Raw genomic sequence first — 19,112 nt, 5'->3', positions numbered from 1 at the left:
GAATTATGGAGGAAAATCGTGAATAATAACATGCATTGCTTGAGAGGGGATGCTAGTGGTGCTCTTCTACTTCAAAGGCTCTGCTAGGGAAGAGTGAAGCTTACTTAAAAGAGAAAAATTTTAAATTCAGGAGTATGGGATAGAGAACTTCCTAATAAAAGTCTATTTCCCTATTATTGCCTGTATTATGTTACGTAATCCCTTTCAAAAACATCTTACCAGCAATTAGGTTTCTTTTATAACTACTGTTGCTGTTGAAAAGCTTTCCAGGAACATCCCATTTCTAATGTTTAAGAACTATTATTTAATTTCTGATTTGAACTTTTTTGTGCCAGCTTATATCTGTTTGTTCTTGTGAACTGTGATTAAGTTTTGTATGTGTGTGTAAGTGCAGCAGATAAATGCCTGGGAGTTTCTTTGCAATCGGGATATTTGTGTCATTCCAAATGAGGCTTCCTGATGACTGCTGGTTATTCAGGATGGTATCTGAACTACTGCAACTGCAGGGTAATTGTCTTTGCAGTTAGATTGAGTCACTTCAAGCTACTGCTAGCAGCGCAGTGTCAGCAGTGTAAGGCTCAGTATGGTTTAAGTGCCTGAGTTCTTGCTCTGCTGCATAGTCTATCTTCATAGCTTGTGCCAAGCTCTGTGCTGCTGTGGCCAGATTGTGAGTGGGACCTGACCTAGCTACTTTAAAGTTAGGTCAAGTATGTCTGTGCTACACTGCACACCAGTGTTAGTAGTATAATGTAATCTCAAAATGGTGACGTTTCTCCCACTCTTTACCAATCAAACGTTTTGTTCCTCAGCCACTACATATTGGCTGGAACAACCAGGCTAATTTGAAGGAACAATGAAAATGAAGGGAAGGCCCAAAAACATATGTACTTTCCCATTTTTTGGATGTTTTTTTCCCTTTTTATATTTTACTTGCTAAATGAATTCTCTCCTACCCTATTTTTTTTTCTTAAATGTTTGTCTGTCTTATTCTGTATCCCATTCCTTTGGCTTTCTTTGAGTTTCCTTTACTATTTTATCTTTCCCACTTGGTCCCAACCTACTTTCCTTACAACCTGCATGCAGCAACCTGTCCTGCCTTATCAAGAACGTGTTCACAATCAACCATCCAGCAGACGAGAGCAGGGCCGTCTTGCTCCCATACCCCAGTGGAAACAGGTAAAGAAACTGATTATGAATACAATGCATTGTCTGCATCCAACACCAGCTATCCCTGTCCTGTTTTTAAACCAGTTCTTTTGTAGCACCTTGTGTGAATCCATTACTTTAAATAATTTAACTTTTAATGAATAAAATCAACATCTGCCTTTGGTAATGATGCATGGTTTAATGTTTCAAAAGGACTTAGTCAAATTTTCCCTGCCCTCTTATGCTAGTTTCAACTTCCCAGGGTTTCAGTGGATGTTTTAGCAGAAACCTTGCCTACAGATGCAACCTAGTATAGACATTTTATCATCTGAAGTATTTCTAGATTTTTCTGTTAGAAAAAAATTGAAAATATGTAAGCAATTATCACAACCAATGAGGTTAAAGGTGTTATGCCATCTGTAATATTAAAGCTCTTCCTTGGTATAAATAGTAAAATCGGTTATCAGTTTTGCTATTCACATGTGAAATCTTGTGTTCTGCAGTTACAGGAGACTTTACTGTGGTTTTATTTTCTCTATGACAAATGTAGCTGTCCTTGCCAACTTCTCACATCCATTGCATTGCAGATTCCTGTATTACTGTGAATTAAGTACATTTTAGGTTTTCTGCCACAGAGGGGGTCAGAATAGGGATCAACAGCAGAAAAATCAGCAGGTATCAAATTTTATTTTCTCTCATGTGTTCTGGCCCAGTGTCATTGCCGGTGTTTTTCTTTCAGCAGTGCGCTTTCTAAAGCAAGGCTTGTGACAGACAATCTTTTCGGGCAGATAGGGATACTTATCTCACTGGCTTCCTCTGCTTCCACTGTTCACCTGTGCAAATGGCTTCCCCCATTTTCTGAGAGTTTTGAGATACATTTTTCAGGCAGCCCTAATTTGGAGAAACATCTGCTTCTTTCTGGTTGCAGTTTAATCAGAGCATACTTTGGAGTCTAGAGGAAGAAGATGACACTAGTTTGGAAATTCACTGTTCTGCATGTTTATGGATTCATGGTCAACTTCATGTTCAAGGCATTCAACACAATTAATGCTGCATGTCATGACCAGTGCCATGATCTAGAAGATTTCTCTCCAAGAAAGAAGACCTAAACCAGGGGAATTGTTGTCAGTAAGGCTGTGAAGAGAGTCTTAAAAATATGTCAACATTATGTTTGGGTTTCCTGACTCAGTGTTTTTTCTTCTACATTCTGTCTCATCAAAATCTTCTTCATAGGCTAGTGAGCATTTTCAGGTGGATACACATCATCCATGATTAAGGTAAATTTCATTTTTTAAGAATACTTCCCAGGTAAAGGGGAAAACCCAAAGAACTGATGGAGAAGAGCATAATATGGCTGTACAATATTAAGTCAGTTGATGAGCACTGCTTATGTTACCCCACAAAAAAAAAGGAAGACAACCAATGCAGCCCAGTTTATCTCAGTTAAGAAGGATGAAGATTTGTGTTTTAACACTTGGAGAAGATCACATCCCTGCAGCCTTGAGATCTGTATTTGAACCTGCTATTGAAACTTTATGAAGGCTTTATAATTAAGCCTTTATGGTGAAACACAGAAGTTCTTATTGTCGTCATTTTGTAATTGATCAAAAAAGGACAAACTTTTGTTTCCTGCTTTTATGATGAGGATTTTCTCCTCACCAGAGAACAGTTTGTTGTTGTTTTTATTCTTGTTTTTGCTTGCACTACATGATTTAAAAAAAAAAGGGGGTGGGGAAATCCTTCTGGTTTCCCTCAAGATTGATAGCATCTACATATAGGCAGGAATATAGGGCAGATCTCTGAAAAATCTTTCTGTAGCAATTGTACTTTCAGAGGACTTACATTGTTTTATTCAACACTGACATTGATTGCCTTGCGTGGATGATTTCCCTCTCAAGATTACAGCTGGAGATGATCTTTCCTTGATACGCTTTACTGCATCAACAGGAGGTGGTTGATTCTTGGGTCCTGGTTTCATGCTGGATTTTGCAGTGCTTTTCATCTGACAATTGAAATGGAGAAGAATAAAACTGGCTCTCAAGGACGCAAAATCTGCAGGATCAAAGAAACAATTGATGCAGTCGCTATTCCAAAGGTTCCTTATTACTTGCCTGGGAAGGAACATCCGTTGTCTTCATTCAAAAGCTACGGGAGTATATAGAATCATTTATTCTCAACTGATCAGAGATCAGCTGAGGCAGGAAGCCATCCACTGAGCCAAGCAGCCAGCTTTGCCAAGCTTGGACAGAAATCCATCCTGCAGGAAGTTGTTGCTGAAGCAGTGCTTCAGCTGGCTGCTGAGATTCCTAATTCTGGTTGCTTAGGCATGCAGAATCTGATAGCTGTGAGACTCTGTGTTACTATGGTACTGAAACGGCTTTCTACTGTGACACTGGGCACGCCAGCTACAAAGCTATTTCCTGGGCCAGAGATTACCAACAGTAGAGTTGGTGCGGGAGTACCAGTACATGCTACTGGAGGTACTGTAAAGGATTAGTATTGCTCATGATAAGCTCTTTAGGGAGGATGTACGTTTGCTGGAAAGAGCTGTTGATGAAGCTGTGGGAAGCTACGTCTTATTTGGTGTCGGAGTTTATGAGCAGAAATTTCTGTCGGTGACTGCATAGAAGATATATCACATAGCAAATAACGTCCTACTGAAGAGTCCTTTTAAGATGAGCAAAGCAGTTCCTAAGGGGGCAAAGTGGTGATGTGTTATTCAGGGAAACCACAAGTTGTCTAATGTTCTTGCCAGTAGACACAATGAAGTTGAGGCCCTCAGGGGTCTTTGGGAGAAGGAAAGTTTTGTGTCTTGTGTTTGATAGGTTTGGTCCTGTGTCTTGGAAACTGCAAGGAAGAGGAAAGTATACTGCAAAAGGATAAGAGTGATTGCAGGGGAGAAACCCACACAGTTGCAAAGGTTGTGATCTGGGTTGGACCCCCAGTTTTGATGGAAAATTTACATTTGCCTTGGGGTATTGCCTGCCAGCATCTGTCAGATGGACTTCTTTAGCTGTACTTGCTTATCAGTTTAAGTCTAGAATCTTGCTTTGCCCTGGAGTTAAGAGTTACAAGGCCAGCAGTTTCAATGAGTTTGTAAGGCAGACTGTCTCTGTGTCTGTTGTACAGGTAGGGTAGGGGTGGCTCGCTAAGACAGGATTCCTAGAAAGAGTGAAATCCTGGCAGAATCTGTTCTAAGCAGTTTTTACTTTCATCACAAGACCTTTAATGCTATCTCTTTTGGAAAGGGAGAACCTTCAAAAGATCAAGCAGGTTAAAAACTTCATCAATCTGCTGCTCGTAGCATTCTGTGTGGCCTGCATTTTCCTCATGAATTGAATTACAAAGTTTGCTTTATTGAGCTACACTTTGAGCATGTTGATCTGTGTTGTCAAATTGGGTTCGTGCTGTTATGAGCACCTCAGCAGCAGCTCGTAATGCATGAAGATACTGTTAAGTGTATGTGCACAGTGGAAATGTGTGTAATTTTTTATGTGATGGTAATATCTCCTTAAAAAAAACGGATTGTGTTTCATGGGGTGGTGGTTAATCTCCTCAAATGAATGCCTAGTTGTATAAAAACATCTTCCATTGTGTGTTTTATGGCTTTCCAAGCCATTTTGGCTGCTTTTGGGAAAGAGCATCTCATCAGGGATCATGAAGCCATTGAAAAGCCATGTGGTCTATCCAGAACAGGATCTGACTGTTTGGGTATGGTATGGGGGACGAGCCTTTTAAACTGAATTTTGTCCTGGCTTTCCAGACTCTCTACTTATGGCCTTCAGCAATTTTCTGCTATAGTTTCATAGGTCTCCTAACAGCAACAAGGTATGTGTGTAATTTATAAGCTTAGATCACTGATGTGTGAAAGATGCTTGTACGATGGAGATCACATGTCTTTTGGCGCAAATCTTTTCTGCCTCTGGAGGTCTGATGCTTGTTCTTTTGAGATGGTCCCCTGAAGCGTGATAAAGGTGCAGCAGTACGACCTTTTTTCAGTAATTCTGTTGGAATTGTGGTTTTTGAAGTTATACAATGACTGACTGAGATGACCACAGTCATCAGGAGCTGAAATCTTGACAAAAGAGAACTTAGACCACCAATGATTTCTGCAAATATTGTTTTTCCTAGTTAATTTCGTATTTAAATCTGTTGATATATCTTTCCTCTTTCCTATAGCTGTCTTTGTCTTTGCATGCTCAGAAATGAATCCTACTGGAGGACTGAACATGTACTTCATATACCTGTACAATGTTATATTCTGAGATCTGCCACAGAAAAATACACAAGCCTGTGAAAATGTTGAAATTTGAAATGCAAACTCGGCCGTGGTCAGATGAACAACTGTAGAAATGTTTCTAGAAATAGAACAGCTGTTGAAAATGTTATCACCCTTTCAGCTAAAAATTAGTAACTTCACAGCTGAGCCTTTTGAAACAGCATATAAATGTTCCTCATCCACTTCAGTGCGAAGTCATGTGCTTTAGCTTAAGCTCCTTGTAGCATCTGTTTGAATTAGAAGAGTTTTTTGCTGAAAGGGAAGAGAACACCCAAACAGATGTTAGTGCCAGCTCATCTGTAAGGGCAGTAAGGAACATCTGTAATATCTTTAAACAGCATGGTGTTTCTTTGGAGGCTACCTAACAGTGGCTTTGGATGCACAGCATTTTTTTTCACAGTGCTACAATTTCCAGATATGCTGTGGTGAGAATTCAAAAGAAAAGGAAAAATCAGGCAGAAGATACATTAATAATCAAGAAGTGGTAGAGAGAAGACTGTACATAGCAAGGAGGTACAGAACTAGAAAGGCATGTTTTCTGGCATATTAAAATGAGGACATGTATGTGCATTGTGTAATATTCAGAATATCAGATATGGCTATGTTTCAGCTACAAACCAGCTGTATTTCTGTTCTAGTAGAATGGTGGAGTACAGTTTAACTTGCCTGAGATGGTTTAGTATCTGTAAGTTAAAGAGGAGGGATCTGAAGCTGAGAACAGGACACTGTGACTTGAGTTGTATTGCTAATGAACTGCAAGCGAGAGTAATTAGGTCAACAGGATGGATCTCTTTAAACATTGCAAGGCACAGCAATAAGTAATTTTTCATGAAGCAAAGAGAGCAGACTATAGAGAGTTCCAAGTTGTACAGTTGTACCTTTCACTGATTGTAAGACCTTGAGTCAGAAACTCAACTAATGATTGATATAAGTACACGTTGGCTGCCCCTAGAAATATCTATCAAATGGACATGTGGTCGTGTGGCTATGGGTGAAAAACTTCGGTCTTTCAGCTTCAGATAAAATGTGGCTTTAGGTCATTCATGAGAGGTGTGAGCTTCGGATCACTGTCTCTCAGTTCAGGTGTTCTGGCCTGACTCACCAAAGCCAATGGTAATGTTCTCTCTTTTCTACCATTATTATGATTTTTTTTCTTTTTCTGTTTTAAAAAAAGCTGAGGAATAAGGAACGTTCTCGGACCTGCCCCAAAAAAGTGATCATGCTCTCTTCTTCCACTCCACCTTCCTCTCCACCGTATCCCAGGCAGCAGGTGATTCCCTCTGCATGCTCTGTCCCTCTCTCTTCATTACTGCTTGTACAAGTGACTAGATCAGTTGCTGGATATCCCATTTACAAATGCATTTCCAATTTTCTTTTTTCAGATGTTGACAGGGCTTCTTCAACCTCTTAGATTAGAAACACAGGTTGGCGTTAGCTCACCAGAAGTATGATCATGACGATTATCTGATGCACTGGAGACTCTGAGATTTTACTGTAGGGTTATTTGTAATTACAGTAGCCTTTTCAAGTTTTGAGTTGCTGCAAAATAAAAATTAAATATTTGGAGTAGTGCAGGGAAAGAAAATGGAACTTTTCTCCATCTCCACTTTTCATTTAAACAAGTGTGAATGAAAATTTGCCCTTGTATTCATGAAACTCTTTCAGCGTTACTTGTATGAAGTGCCTTTTTAGAGTGTTGTAGTGGCCTGCACATGTCCATTGTGGTCTTTCTGCTTCCCCCACACCCAAGCCTTTGTCTCACAAGAGTTTGTGTTCAGTCTGTCTGAGTTTGAATTTGGAACAGTGAGAGCTGTTCTGAACAGAGCGTACAAATGTGCATCCAGATGTTTGTGCACATGTGTTTGTTGTCCTTCTAGTTAAATATTACCTGAAGTCCTTTAATATTTGTGCCTTGTTGTACGTGGTCATTGTGCTTCTTTGAGTTGTATGGTTTTTTAATTTTGTTTTGTTTTCCTACTGCAGTAATAAATTCCACTCCTCCCTGATCAATCCTGAACTAACCTTGAGGCGATTAAAAAGTCAGCTGCAGTTCCATAGACCTCCCATAACTTTAAATAGGAATTGTACAAATAAATTTCCCCATAGGTGGAAAATGTTTCTTTGCTGAACACTTGTATGCCTATAAACTCTGTCTAGGCATGTTACCTTTTAGCAGAGTAGACAAGACTTATTCTTGGACATAAAGTTTGACTTGCCTTATTGCTGTGATTTCTCAGAGTGTTGTTACATGTTACATTTAATCTGGGCTAATTATTGTCAGCCTCTGGAGCACACGTTCTTCTCTACCTCGCTACCTCTCTGGTGTCTGCATCTGCAAGATAGGTCAGGTCTGCTTACTGATCTGATTTAAAACTGTCCTAACAAAAAAGTGGTTAGGTTTCTGGCATACTGTGGACAGCATGGTGCAAGAAAGGATACAGGAATGGACATCTAGGTAGAATGGGTGGGGAAAGCCCTTTTCATTAGCAAAACCCGCATTTAAACTGAATTGAGTGTAATGTTATCAGATGATGTGATAGCTAGCTGCCTTCCTCTTGTCAAGATCTTTTGAAAATTTTGACAGATACATTTTATGAGAGAAGAAAGGTTTTCCCCAAGCTTAGAGATAGAGAAACTAAGGCGGTTAAATGCTGAGTTTTCCTTTTTCATCTGTGGCATGGGATTCATTTTCCATATAGAGAAATTGGCTTTCAGTCACTAAGGACCCCTTAGCTCTGTATTTTCCCTCCCTAGCTTCTTGAAGTGTGTGTTTGTCCTGTGTCTTTTTGGTTGCCTATTTCAGTCATAAGAGCCAACTACTGCTGGGTCCAAGTGTACTTTGACCACTTTCTACGTTGTGTCCTGCAGGAAACTTTTTTTGCATGTGTTCTTGCTGAAACAAATAATAACAAAAAAAATATTTTGGCTTCTTCCTTTGAACTCTGAGGAATTTTTACCCCCTATGCTACAGAACTGATCTGTTAGACTCAATTGAGAGGGGTCTGCTTTTGGAGACATTCTTTTTTCCTTAGGAATGATTTCTTTTCCTGAGATTGTCTTTGCCCAGGCCTCATAGTGAGTCAGATGGATCTATATCCTTGTTACACTGATGTCTTTTAAAACCTGTACCTCAGCGCTTCTAATGCATTCATTCTGCCACTTCTTTTAAACTTTCCATTTCCTTCCTTTGATCTAACATCACAGTATGAGTTATATTGAGTGTCTTACCATCTTTATCGTACTAATTTAATTACATTGTGGTACTATATTGTGGTTTACTGACCTAATATGGATATATACAGACTGTTTTTTAAAATTTTCCCTACAGGATCCAAGTTATTATTGCCAGTTTTAGAATACGCTTCTTAATAAACTGTTCTGCTATCATTATGGCCTCTTTTCTGCCTGCATCATAAGAAAAATCAGATGAAGAGTGTTTTGACTAGGAAGTTGGTCTGTGGTTGTTATTAAGCTCATAATTTTTGCCTGCAGAGAAACAGGGAACCTGGTGCCGACTATCCCGGGGAGCAGAGTCCCAGACAGGAAAGGGTAAAGAGCATGAACAAATGGCATGGATGCTGATGACACAAAGCTGTGGTGGATGTGTGTAATACGGAGAGCAAATGTACTGGCTAGTGAAGCACACTTATTCTAATGCTGCTGTTAACACGCTGGAACTGCTGAGAGTCAATTAGGAGTGATTATTTCTGTGTGATACCCACATAAATGCATAACAAGCCTTCATCAACAGTTCGCTATATGCTTTTATTTTGCCGTAGATCTAGCACTTAAGCTCTTCCCATTCTTCTTTTTCTCTTACACCTCTTTATTGAGCTATGCTGTGGCTGTAGCAGAACAAGAAGAGTTATGTTTTGTGCTAATTCATGTGAACATGGTTGCATTGTTTCCACCGCTTGCTTTCTGGATGGTTAAACAACTGGCATTCCGTCCTGCCTCCTACAGGCCAAAGTAAAAGGAAAAATGATGAGGCATTATTTAGCATAGAGACTTTGAAGCCTTCTTAACAATGAAATATTCAATGGTCTGTCTGAATGGCTCAGTATTATACAGAAGCATGGGAAAAGAAAAGATAGGCACTCAGAGGAATTGGTTGATTTGAATTCATATTGACAAATTAATTGACATTCCAGTAAAGGCTTTGAATGAATTAAGTCATAAGTGGTAGCCAGCTATATAAAACTGTTGCAACTTTCAGAACGTGTTCTAACAAAAGACTCTTGTGGGCCGAATGTTTTCTGACAGGCAGTAGAAAATGAATAAGCGTGTGTCTGCAGTGACACAGAAGCCCACAGCTTTATAACAGGCCCTAGTTTTAGTGAAAATGATCTAGTAGGAAGGAGTAGGTGGAACTGAAAGCAGCTGAAAGTAGAGAGTATTATTAATGCATCTGAATGGGAAAAGTGTTTCTCGTAAATTGGGTGTGAACCCAATTTTCTGTTCTGCTTTGAGGACAGTTAGCAATACGTAGCAGCACCCTGGCATTCTTGATATATCAAGCCTGAGGTCTCTTCATGCACATGTTTGTCATTCCTGGTCCATTTACTTTTGAACTCTACAAACAAATTTTTTGAGAGCTGTGTGATATTGCAGGTGATACTCCTGTCTTGTACAGCAGGCCATAAGCCAGGTCTTTTTTCCATGTCACTAAGTACACTACACAACGGTCAAGTACACCACACAACGGTCTAAGAAGATTGATCTGAAAGACCAGAATAGCAGAGGTCCAAATATTGTGCCTGGGATGTGTTGACATGGCAGTGCAGTAAGAACAAGTAGGGTGGTGAAGTTGCAGAAGTAAAACGGGCAACTTCCGTGATAGTTTGATTTTGCTGTGCTTTGTTTCAGCCAGCCAGTCTCATTAAACATCCTCTCTTTGGTAAGTACAGCATTCACTTTTCATATACCAGTGGAGACGAACTCATTCTTTATGAGAACTGAAGTACATTACCTTAAAAAAGGTGTTTCTGAGAACAAAATCTGAGAAACACAAGTATGTGCAGGTTTAGAAATCTCAAGAAAATCCTTGAGGATCAAGAACTATGGTGATATAAGTTGGCAAATAAGCTCCTTTGTGCATGATAAAGCCACTTTTTTTTTGATGGTAATGCCAGAGAGATTGGCCACACACTTGTTTGGTTTTGGCTGCAGCAGTCCTAGGCAGGAGAGTTGTGAATAATGACAATTCAACTGTGTTTTCTTGGCCTTGAGGGTCAAAACTTAGCACTTCATTAGAACACTAGACATTGGAAAGAAATAATTTCCATTTATTGGAAATAAAAACAGTCTTCACATGGGAGCTCCTCTTACTGTTCTGCATCTGAATTTCATACCTTTTGTCTGGCATTTTGGTGTCTATTTCTTTTGGGGCTTTTTTTGCTGGTTTGTTTACTTCCTCCTTTTGGAGCTTTTTTTGCTGGTTTGTTTACTTCCTCCCTCCTTCCTCATCTCACAGAGATCCCCTCATTTATTTTCTGATGACCAAGTGCCTGAGAATGTTGAGCAAAGGGCATGTCAGCTGGCTGCCCTCCTGGAGTCCAGACCTGCAGTGAGGCATCAGGTGACTACAGCCCTCCCTATCTGGTGTCCTGTATCAGTGTGGGATTCTGGGTACTGGTGACATCAGGGTCAGAGGGGTAGAAAAATTCACCAAAATACCATGACCATTGCTGTATAGTCATGTGGTTAAAAAGACATGGTCAAGTCTATTTTGTGTAGTATTTTCATCCTACTTGTCAGTTCTTAACTGTCTTCTTGTTTGATGAACGATGACGTTTCTGTTTCTCAAAACACAATATAAACAATAAGGTAAAAAACAGCCTCCAAGCGTCAGAGTGCATGCTGAAAACCAGCTGCACTCCAGATCAAATCATCTCACAGTGGTTGTTTACCAGTCAGTTGCTCACAAATTTTACTTGCTTCTGGAAGCAAGAACATTCGCATTTTGCAAGCGTAATTCCTGGCTCTGAAGTACTACTTTTGTGTCCATACTTCCTGTATACTTATTTCCAACGGTAGAGTTGGCAGCTTGTGCTTAATTTTCTTTGATTGCAGTGTACACTTTTGTTTTGGTTTGGTTTTGTGCTTAATTTTCTCTTCAGTGTGTTGTCTTTGGCATATGGGAGCATGCCAGTTTGAACAGTGGTTTCTTTAGTTTCTAGTTGCTTGCTCCTACCTCTGTTTTCAGTTACCTTCAACAGCATTTGGCAAACTGGAGAGTGCTTTTGGAAAACACCATCTACATAAGTGATTTTTTTCATAACCTACTGTTTTGAGTTAACCATCCAAAATCAAGCTCTCTTCTTGGGCTGGAGTATAAACAGTCACAGAACTTTTGCTGGTAGGCATAACTTTTCCAAGCCATGTCAAAAGGAGATTTATAACATTTAGGTCACTTTCCATTGCTGTTCTTATGGGGATGCTGTCTCTTCTGATTTTAAAGTCAGTGAAGCTGTTCTCGAGGAAGGAAAAGTGAATCTTTGTCTGGATTTGAGATAGAATTTGGGGACATAAAAGAAACCATGAAAGACTGGGTAAGAAGACTAATTTAAACATATTAACATCCATTTGTTAATGGGTGACACAACTGAAGATCTTGGGCATGATTCAAGGACAGCATGCTCGTGCATTTCCTTACTCAGTTGAAATGATGATACAGAAATAAACATCTAGACCAAAACATCTTGCTTCTACCTTTTGTGTTGCTCTTTAGCACTTTTAAGCTCCTTTTGAGGGTGGAAAAGATTAACAGCATTACAATGCAAAGATAGAAATTATTTTTGAAACTATCTCATTTCTGTATAGTGCAGAATTAAGGAGGAGAGAAAATATAGGGGAGACTGAGAACACAAAGTAGAGGAAAGGAATAAAGTGGGTAGGGCAGAGAGGAAAACGAGGAAACAGATGTTGGAATACTGCAGGCAATGATAGATTGTGATGTGGGATTTAAGGGAAGAAAACAAGAAAAACAGTACTAAGAGAAAGAGAGCTTAGCAAAGACATTTTCAGAAAAGAAATTTGATTCAATGTTGGTGATCTTAACTACAGAAAATCTGTGTATAAAGTAAACAGTTATATTTCTTTGAATTGGGGAAATTGTGAAAGCCAAGGTATTTTGCATTTTGTCCAGATTTAATCTTCAGGCTAGGCTATTCTAAGTGGCTAGAAATAGCTATTTTTATCGGTCATGCAGCCATATGACGTTTATTTTTCCTTTTTATAATGGAAAACATAGTTTTCTTGTAAAAGAGGGTCAAATATTTGAAATTTGTATAATTTTTCTTTCCAGATTATAATTTTTAGGAATGCACAGTTTCTACCATCGCTACTTGGCTGATACTTCTAGCTATTGTTTTTTTTCCTATTTATGTGAAGTATTTCTTGGGAGATAGGCATAATAAGCCGTAGAGCTAATGAGAGGGGTATGTTGGAAGACCAAATTTTGGGTTCTCCTGTGAGGAACAAGTTTCAGAGGAGGCAGATTCTCAGTTTGGGATTTATTGTTTGCCATTTGATAAGCAAGAACAGCACATTGTTTCATATTGTTTCATTCTTTTTAGTGTGATGTTTCCAATCTGTTTACAGTAAATTTCGGTTGGAAATTTGCTGCTAATTACTGGCAATGCATACAAGTTAATTTCTTTCTCTTCCATCCCTGAGGAGAGCAAGGCTTTTGGTTTATATAGTTAAAATATAGAAGAGGTCTCACATGCCTGAAATACAATCTTAGTGCCTTGGGCCAGTAGTACATAACAATGGGAGATACAGGAGGAGCAGAGGAAATTGATTTGGGATCTTTGCCAGTGGCTTAGTTGGTTGGGTTACAGGGGGTTGAACATCTGTGGAAGTAGGTAACTGCTTCCAAATGGTCCTAAATAACTTAAAAACTAATAAAGAGCAAATTAAGAATAACTTACTCTGCCTCACTAGGGAGAAAGTGAAGATACACTGGACACTTTTCTCCAAGTTTTCCTACAAGAGTCTTTAAGATTTTTTTTTGATGGTAGGCAGAAGGTCCTGAGTTTTTTTATTTTCTCCTCTCTTCCCTCTGTAGCCATGTATGATTGTTTTGATTTTTATTTTATTTTTTAGCCTGAGACTGAACCGTCTCGCCGATTCTTTGTTGACCAGTGGGAGCTCTCCCTTAGCCTCCGTTCTTCTAATCGCCCTTCTTCACCTTCATCTGACTCTCTTCGACAGGTAGCATTAGCCTGAGCATTGCAAGGTGCATTCAGCTGTGTTTGCTTGCTGCGCCCCGGTCCCACCAGCCAAGGACACACCACGGGAGATGGCTAGGCTTGCAGTGCTTCACCTGCAGAATGTAATGTCTGTGCATATTCATGCACAAATGAGAAGCCAGAGGCAACCTGTGGCATAGCTTGGTTATTGTCAGCCATAAAGAAGTTTGAAACTAAATGTATTTAACGTTTGGTGTAAATGAAAAGCTTGTGGTACATCTCACTCTCAAATCAGTTTTTTTGAGCACTGATAGTCCCTCTGGCTTTGCAGTAAAGCTTTCTTGTTTTGCTTGCTGCTTTTGTTGAGATCTTGGGCCAAACTACAGAATGTGTTTGTGCATATATGCTTAATGGACAGTGTGAAATAAAAAGTACTATGGCTTTCTGAAAAATCACTGAGAATTTAAACTAGTTGCAGTTGTCATACCTAAACACCAGGAACTTGATTTGACCTAAGCTGGAGTGGGTTCATTGCCTGCTCTTGAAAATGTTGCAGAACGTTGTGTATCTTGAAGTCTTTTGCCCACAGGGGAAAGATAAAGTGCTTCATTTAAGACCCAGTATTAGGCCAGATGTGATGTATAGGGAAAAAGCAAAACAAATCAGAAACACAGGATCTCAAATAAAAAATTCAGCAATTAAATTTCCCACACCAAATAGTCCAAGGTATTGTGAATTAAGATTAGCGTAATCACTTTTTAAGCATGGAACTTCATATGTACTGGTAGAAATTAAAAGACCCTGAAGCATCTGCAATTAAGGTTGGATGAAGGTTTCAAATCAAAACTTGTTCAGTGGAAACCTGGTTCAGCTAAAAGAAAATTCTTCCTATGGAAAAGCTTGAACTATCTTTCAAGAAAACTTAAAAAGCCTTAAAGGTTTCTGGTCTTTTAGAGGAAAATGGAAGACTGTTGGCCAAATGATTATGGTTGCCAGTTAAAGATCAATGTTGAATGAAAGAAAGAAAATTTTTCCAGTTGGCACCATTTTAAATGTAGTATTTGCCAAGATACGATGTGACATTGAAAGGCAACTCTGCACATATGTGTGTGCACACGTTAGCTGAGGAAGAATATGGAACCTGGAAAATGTTGAAAGAGAAATCGTGTTATTTCTTGCATATATAAATACTGTGAGTGCTCTGCATTTTGGGGAAGAATCAGTCGACAGGTAGAAGTTCTTTCTGGGTAGAAATAAACGCTCATTACTGGAGTGGCACAGAGCTTAAGGAATTAGGACTTCAGTGATAGCAGTGGTAATCTCTGATGGCTGAGTACTCCATTTTCAAAATCTTCCAAGTACCACCCATTCTGTGGTGAATTTCAGTTTTTGTGATCCTTCCTGCTGTTCTCATGTCTGAACATGTGAAGGTCTTAGACATTCCTAAAAGGCTAATAACAACACGTATGAAATTTATGCTGTTTTATTAGTTGTGGGAAATAACTAGTGTGCTTCAAACAAGTTCTGCTATATGAGTAAAGGAGGTTTGGAGATACAACTTTAGTCCTTTCCTTTAGAATACTGTTATCCTTGGTATTTTACACTTGCCAGAAGCTGGAGTGTCCCTCTGATGATCCTTTATTTGCTGAGGAGACTCCACCTAGAAGCATTCATAATGCTTCTTAGCCTGGGAAAGGAAAATTGCTTGACGTGCTCCTTGCTGCTCTGAGTCAAATACATGGCATTTGCAGTGTGATTGAGCTAACAAGGATGTAACCACATAATTTTCTTAACCATGCAATTATTGCCAACGGTTGTATTTGCTGTGAAAAACACTTCCTCCGCCCCTGCAGTGACTGAACTTGGCTTGCAAACGCTCATTTTGTACCATCTAAAGTAACAGCCAACCTGCCTAGATTTCTTGGAATACTGGAGGGTTTTTAGATACCCAAAGTTATGGAGTCAGTCATACCCATGATGGAGAAAAGCCTAGTCATAAAGCTGTGTTAACTGCTGAACAAGTATATGTTCCAGATGTATGCAGGTATGGCTTTGATGCATTGAATGAGGCTTTTGCATCTTTTTTTGTATAAACCTCTATGTATTTTTAGCATTGGAAGAATTCATATTTTTTAATCACTGTGAGTTAAGTGAAATCCTTAGTTAAGGATTTCTTCCTGCTCTATGAATGCTCTGCAAATGAATTCTTTCCAGTTGCTAAACGTGTAAGTATGCTGTTGTGATCAGCATGTTGCATTAGACTAAGTAACATGTCTTCTAAAAGATCTTTGTTTCTGATGCCAGTTTTACCTGGAACCTAAAATCTTAACCTATATTTGGCCTCATCTTTGAGAAGTGTCTATGCTCAGGTTTCCAGGTGCAAAATACCCCACAAGTGAAAATAAGATCTGCTTTCTTCATCATCATAGTATTTCTAGAGCACTTAAAGAATGCAAAATGCAAGCCTTCTTTTCCATTGTTACAGTTGATCATGGACTGTACTGGTGATTTCTGATGACACTAGCTTTGCTATTACTACTTGTCACTTCATATTGTCCACTGTCTTGGCATGATTTGACCTCTCTGCACCTTTTCACCACCTAACCTATTATCATTTTAGTCATTTTTTTAATTTGATTTTTTTTCTTTTCTCACTTCACTATTGTTTTATTCCATCCATCTGGTAGAAGTATATAAAGATGTACACAGGCGGAGTGAGCTCATTGGCTGAGCAGATAGCCAATCAGCTTCAAAGGAAAGAGCAACCCAAAACCCTTCTAGACAAGAAGGAACTGGTAAGATGATATACAGAAGATGATGCGTGTTTGTGATTAGATGTATTTTAGATCTGAAGTATTGTGAGTGTCCAGTTGTTACTACCACTGATGGAATCTGTCGTAGCTTTGTGAAAGACTTCATTTCCCTTTCTCCATCCACCCTCACTCTTGTCCTCATTTTCCTTGCAAAATCTAATCTAATCTCAGCGTCCAAGGATTGTGCATAAACAGTTGAGAAAATGCCAGTCATATTTATAAAGATGTGTTTGATCCACTGGGGCTACTTCTGCATTATTGTTTTCTGGAGGAGATACTGATTTTGATAATGTAGGTATAAGAATTGCTGGTTGAGGGATTTCTAATGGTTTTGGCTTTCCATCATATGCCTCCTTCAGTCATTTATTTCAAGGTCATAGTACTGGTGTCCACTCTTCCATCAGAACTTATTTTACTCCTGACGTATGTAGGCATGGCATTCTAGAACCTTCTTCCCTGGACAATAAGGTTAGTTTTTGGTGTCCTGGTTAAAACTGTGAATTGTGTCCAAGAACTGCAGCATCCAGATGGTCCTGTATCCACATAAATGAAGAAAAAATGTGACCGTGCAATCTTGGAGAGGCTGGACACACGCAAATTTAGCCATGCCTATCTCTGTCTAGGGCTCGCTCAAAAAGGAGTTCCCCCAAAACCTGGGAGGCAGTGATGTCTGTTACTTCTGCCGCAAGCGAGTCTATGTGATGGAAAGGCTGAGTGCTGAAGGCAAGTTCTTCCACCGCAGTTGCTTCAAGTGTGAATACTGTGCGACGACTCTGCGCTTGTCATCTTATGCCTATGATATTGAAGATGGTAAGAGAAATTGCCTTTTTGTCAGAATTCTCTTAACTGTCCTGGAAGTCTGTCCAGTGATTTCAGCTCTTTCTTTGCTTAAAAATTATTTGGTGAATTAGGAAAGAGAGTAACTTCTGTGCCAAAGACACCATCTCTCAAACTGTTGAAACTGTATGGATTTCCTGTGGCCAGGTCATGCTGACAGCAAAATAACTGAGCTCTTAGGAATTAATTTAACATAATAACAGCTGCTAGAATGCAAAGAAACAAATAGTAGTTGGGGGCTTTAAAAGGGTTTGGAGGCTGCGTTTGAAGGCTAGAACTCTTATTTCAGTACTGTCAAATGAGGAAACTCCTTAGTGTTTAATATCACTTAAGAGAAAATAACACGTTGGAGACAAATGCAGTCAGCTTTTTCTTCTTGAAGACATCACAACTGTCCAACTCCGTACGTTTATTTTAGATGTACTAAAATAGAAACTTTGTAATCAGAGGCTATGATAATACTTCATTGCAAACTAAGTTCCGTTTATATAGTGAAAAATGGAGCATCGAAGTTGACTAGAGGTAAGTCAATGTTATATATATAAAGTGGTGTTGAGGTAGTTACTGAAGATTGAGTAATGACTCTTGTTTTCTGTATCTGATAGACTGAGGAGTAAGGAATATGATTACAAAACTTGCTGATGGCTCGGTTAACAGAATCTAGCATGCTAAGAATTAAGGGAAGCTTCAGATGTACCTAACAAATATGAGAAACCAGACAATATGGCAGCAGATAAAACTCAATTTATCAACAAAGTGTGCATATTGAAAGTCATAATTTGAAATCAAACATCACTTATGAAAAGTAATCTCCTTCTAAGAGTAGCAATCTGTTGCATTCTTTGCTTGAGCAGCGATTGACAGAAATTTCACATTTTCTGAAGAAAAAATATGAGAAAGTATCTCATATAAACCTTTATTTATATCAGCATATATGCCTTTATTTTCTTCCACAGCTGCCATTTATCTTTACTCCTATCTCAACAGGAAAATACGTGCAAAATGATGTAGAACTAGTGAGAGGTTAGGTGGAAAGGATTCTACTCTAGACATGATGGTGTAGAAACCAAAATAACAGGAAAAAAGTGTTAGTACCAATAGTTTTCCCCACTCATTGAAGCAAAGATGAAGTAAAAATTATAAACTGATATGCCACAGGATGAAACTCCAGAATATTCTACTGCAGTTTGAAATGTTATAAAATCAGTAGGTATCTACTACGTGTAGCTAGGAAGAATCTTTTTGCATATACTGGGTAGAATAATGGCCATTGAAACACCATCTAGGCTTAAGGAGCTTTTAAGAACCAAAATTATGTATTGATGATGCATTATATAATGACTTTAAGTAATGGACTCGCTCGGTCATGAAGAGTTGAGGAAACTTAGAATCATCAAACCCATCTCCCAGTAAGGAATAGAAAACCCATTATTATTTGGCTGGAAGGTCAGCAGACTTGGCATGCGAGTTTAAAGGGGTCAGTGATAATTTTGAAATCAACATCTAAAAGTAACATCATCATCAGTAATCAAAGTTGGGGAAAAGCATTTTTTGAGCACTGCGGTTGTTTTGGGCATTCACAAGTAACTGAATATCTGACTATATGTTTAGCAATAACAGACTCCTCTGTCAGCTGTATGGGCTGAAACAGTTTTTGCCACGAGATTTAGTGATTCCCTCTGCCAGCAAGCTTTTGTATGGAGTTATGGCCAGATAGTTCTCAATGAAGCAAACACAAAGCTCAGAGTTTCAGCACACTTACAGCATTAATACCAAAATGATATTACACGCCTAACATGTTGTTGTGTATGTATATGAAGCAGATATGGCCAAACAGAAATA

The 19,112-nt window shown here is 39.0% G+C and overlaps 1 protein-coding gene across 1 annotated transcript in view; it reads left to right on the top strand.

The window, feature by feature from the left end:
- Positions 1-19,112, top strand: part of MICAL3 (microtubule associated monooxygenase, calponin and LIM domain containing 3) — a 164,971-nt gene that overhangs the window by 72,731 nt on the left and 73,128 nt on the right. The window contains exons 17-23 of the mRNA XM_075159557.1: positions 1,084-1,176; positions 6,600-6,695; positions 8,918-8,974; positions 10,899-11,003; positions 13,535-13,642; positions 16,308-16,415; positions 17,057-17,243. Coding sequence (XP_075015658.1) covers positions 1,084-1,176; positions 6,600-6,695; positions 8,918-8,974; positions 10,899-11,003; positions 13,535-13,642; positions 16,308-16,415; positions 17,057-17,243 — 754 coding nt within the window. The remainder of the gene's footprint in view (positions 1-1,083; positions 1,177-6,599; positions 6,696-8,917; positions 8,975-10,898; positions 11,004-13,534; positions 13,643-16,307; positions 16,416-17,056; positions 17,244-19,112) is intronic.

Source organism: Calonectris borealis, chromosome 1, assembly GCF_964195595.1.
Source record: "Calonectris borealis chromosome 1, bCalBor7.hap1.2, whole genome shotgun sequence".
In the NCBI taxonomy this organism is placed as follows: domain Eukaryota; kingdom Metazoa; phylum Chordata; class Aves; order Procellariiformes; family Procellariidae; genus Calonectris; species Calonectris borealis.
The sequence above is the reverse complement of the archived record's forward strand: the minus strand, read 5'-3'. Positions and strand labels throughout refer to the sequence as shown.